Raw genomic sequence first — 2,128 nt, forward strand, 5'->3', positions numbered from 1 at the left:
AGGGCCTCTACTTTCTGTACTGTCACTGTGCCTTTGAAATAAATAACCAAAAAGGGTGTGGCAAGAAGCAGAGGAGCGAACTATGGACAGGCTCTGAGCTCGGGGTATGGGGTATAAAATACGGGTCTAGCGTCAAGGCGGCAGGGGCGGGGGACCCTGGCTGTAGCTCTTTGTCGCGGCCAGGGGTGGGAGGGGCGCCCCGGAGGGTTCCGCGCCCCGCCCCCACCCACTCCAGCCCCGCCCCCTCCGTGACGCCTCCGGGTCTCTAGGTAACCCCTGGGGGTTAAACAAGGCAGCCAAGCGGCCGGCCTGCCCGCGTCCTGCCGGCCTCGACCCTCGAGCCTAGAGCCATGGCCCTGCCGCTGCTGCCGGGCTACTGCTTCAACCGTAATGTGAGTAGCCAGGCGTCGGAAATGAGTCCACACCCGAATTTGGGGTCAGGAGGTCTTGGGGTGTAGCCACCTCCCGGATCGTCCCCTCCCAACCCCTTCCCAGGGAGAGGTGCGGCCGGACTTCCCGGCCCCCCTCTTTTCTGCCCTGGCCGGATGCTCTTCCTACAGTACATACCTAAGGGCCCTCGGCGGTGGCGGGGCAGTTAAAGGTAGCTGGCGATCGTGAGTTCGTTGTGTGCGTTTGCTGTACGTTAGTCTCCTTACGCGGCACTGAGTGCTCCCAACAGCACTTTGAAGTAGATCCGCAGTTTTATTCTCATCTTACGGAAATGAGGCATAGCATTAGTGTTGAGGTTTTTCTTTTGTTTTTCGGGGACAGGGTCTCACTATGTAGTTTAGGCTAGCTTTGAACTTCCTTATGTAGACCAGTCTGACCTCGAACTCTCAGAGATCCTCCTGCCTCAGCCTCTTGAGTGCTGAGATTACAGGTGTGCGCCACTTTGTGGCCCCCCTGGTTCTTTTTTTTTTTTTTTTTTTTTTTGCTGAACCGGGGATTGACCCCCTGGTTCTTTTGAGAGATCGAGTCTCTTTCTTTCTTTCTTTCTTTCTTTCTTTCTTTCTTTCTTTCTTTCTTTCTTTCTTTCTTTCTTTCTTTCTTTCTTTTTCAACAGACAACCTGTCTCTACAGGCCAGGAACCTAATGGTTATTCTTAGTAGTCTATGTGAAATAGATTTATTTTTTTGTTTTTGTTTTTTCAGAACTGGGGATTGAACTCAGGCCCTTGCGCTTGCCACTCAGGCCCTTGCGCTTGCCAGGGAAGCGCTTATTCTATTGTGCCATCTCCCCAGCCCCATGGGTTTTTGTTTTTTGACACAAGGTCTTACTATGTGGTCCAAGCTGGCCTGGAACTCATGGCTATCCTCCGACCTCAGTCTCCCAAGTGCTGCAATTACAGGGGTGTAATACCACTCCAGGCACTTTTATTACTAATTGGAGAAATACATTGCAAATAAAGTGGATAGGTGGGGTTCCAACAGCCTATGAAATGATATAAAGAGGGCTTCAAACTTGCAGAGCCAGACCAAGCAGAAAACGAAACACACAAACCTTGAGCATTAAAGAACTTTGGCAGTAAGTAGCACCTTATTTATGTGTTTAGTTGCCACTCGGCTGAGCCCTTTTTTTAATTATTATTTTTAAATCATCAATTTCCCACACTGGAATCGAATTTGTAATCTTTTTTTTTTTTTTGCAGAACCAGGGATTGAACTCAGGCCCTTGTGCTTGCCAGGCAAGCGCTTATTCTACTGAGCCATCCCCCAGCCCCTTGTAATCTTATTGCCTCAGCCTCCCAGAGGGATGGGATTACAGGTGTGTGGCATCTCGCGTCAACCTCCGTAATGGCACCTTATTTAAGCAACAGCAAGGGTGGAGGGAATGGCTGAGGTTTTGTCTTTCTTTGCTCTGGCTAGTCGCGCCTGCAGAAGAAGGTAAATAATGAGTTGGGTGGAGCCATTCAGGGTATTCGAGTAAACCTCTGAGGAGTTTAGAAAGCAGAGTGCAGATTACCTTTGCATTTTTTTTTGTTTAATTTTTAAAAATTTTTTTAATTTTTTTTGGTGGAACCGGGGATTGAACTCAGACACTTGGGCTTGCCAGGCAAGCGCTTATTCTACTGAACCATCTCCCCGGCCCCTACCTTTGCATTTTGATTTTTTTTTTTTTTTTTGGTATG

The 2,128-nt window shown here is 49.0% G+C and overlaps 1 protein-coding gene across 1 annotated transcript in view; it reads left to right on the forward strand.

The window, feature by feature from the left end:
• The first annotated feature begins 306 nt into the window (after positions 1 to 306).
• The window catches only part of Efhc2 (EF-hand domain containing 2), a 203,716-nt gene continuing 201,894 nt past the window's right edge, over positions 307 to 2,128 (forward strand). Inside the window, exon 1 of the mRNA XM_012517859.2 lies at positions 307 to 392. Coding sequence (XP_012373313.1) covers positions 351 to 392 — 42 coding nt within the window. The 5' untranslated portion in view covers positions 307 to 350. The remainder of the gene's footprint in view (positions 393 to 2,128) is intronic.

Source organism: Octodon degus, unplaced genomic scaffold, assembly GCF_000260255.1.
Source record: "Octodon degus isolate 3935 unplaced genomic scaffold, OctDeg1.0 scaffold00223, whole genome shotgun sequence".
NCBI lineage: Eukaryota > Metazoa > Chordata > Mammalia > Rodentia > Octodontidae > Octodon > Octodon degus.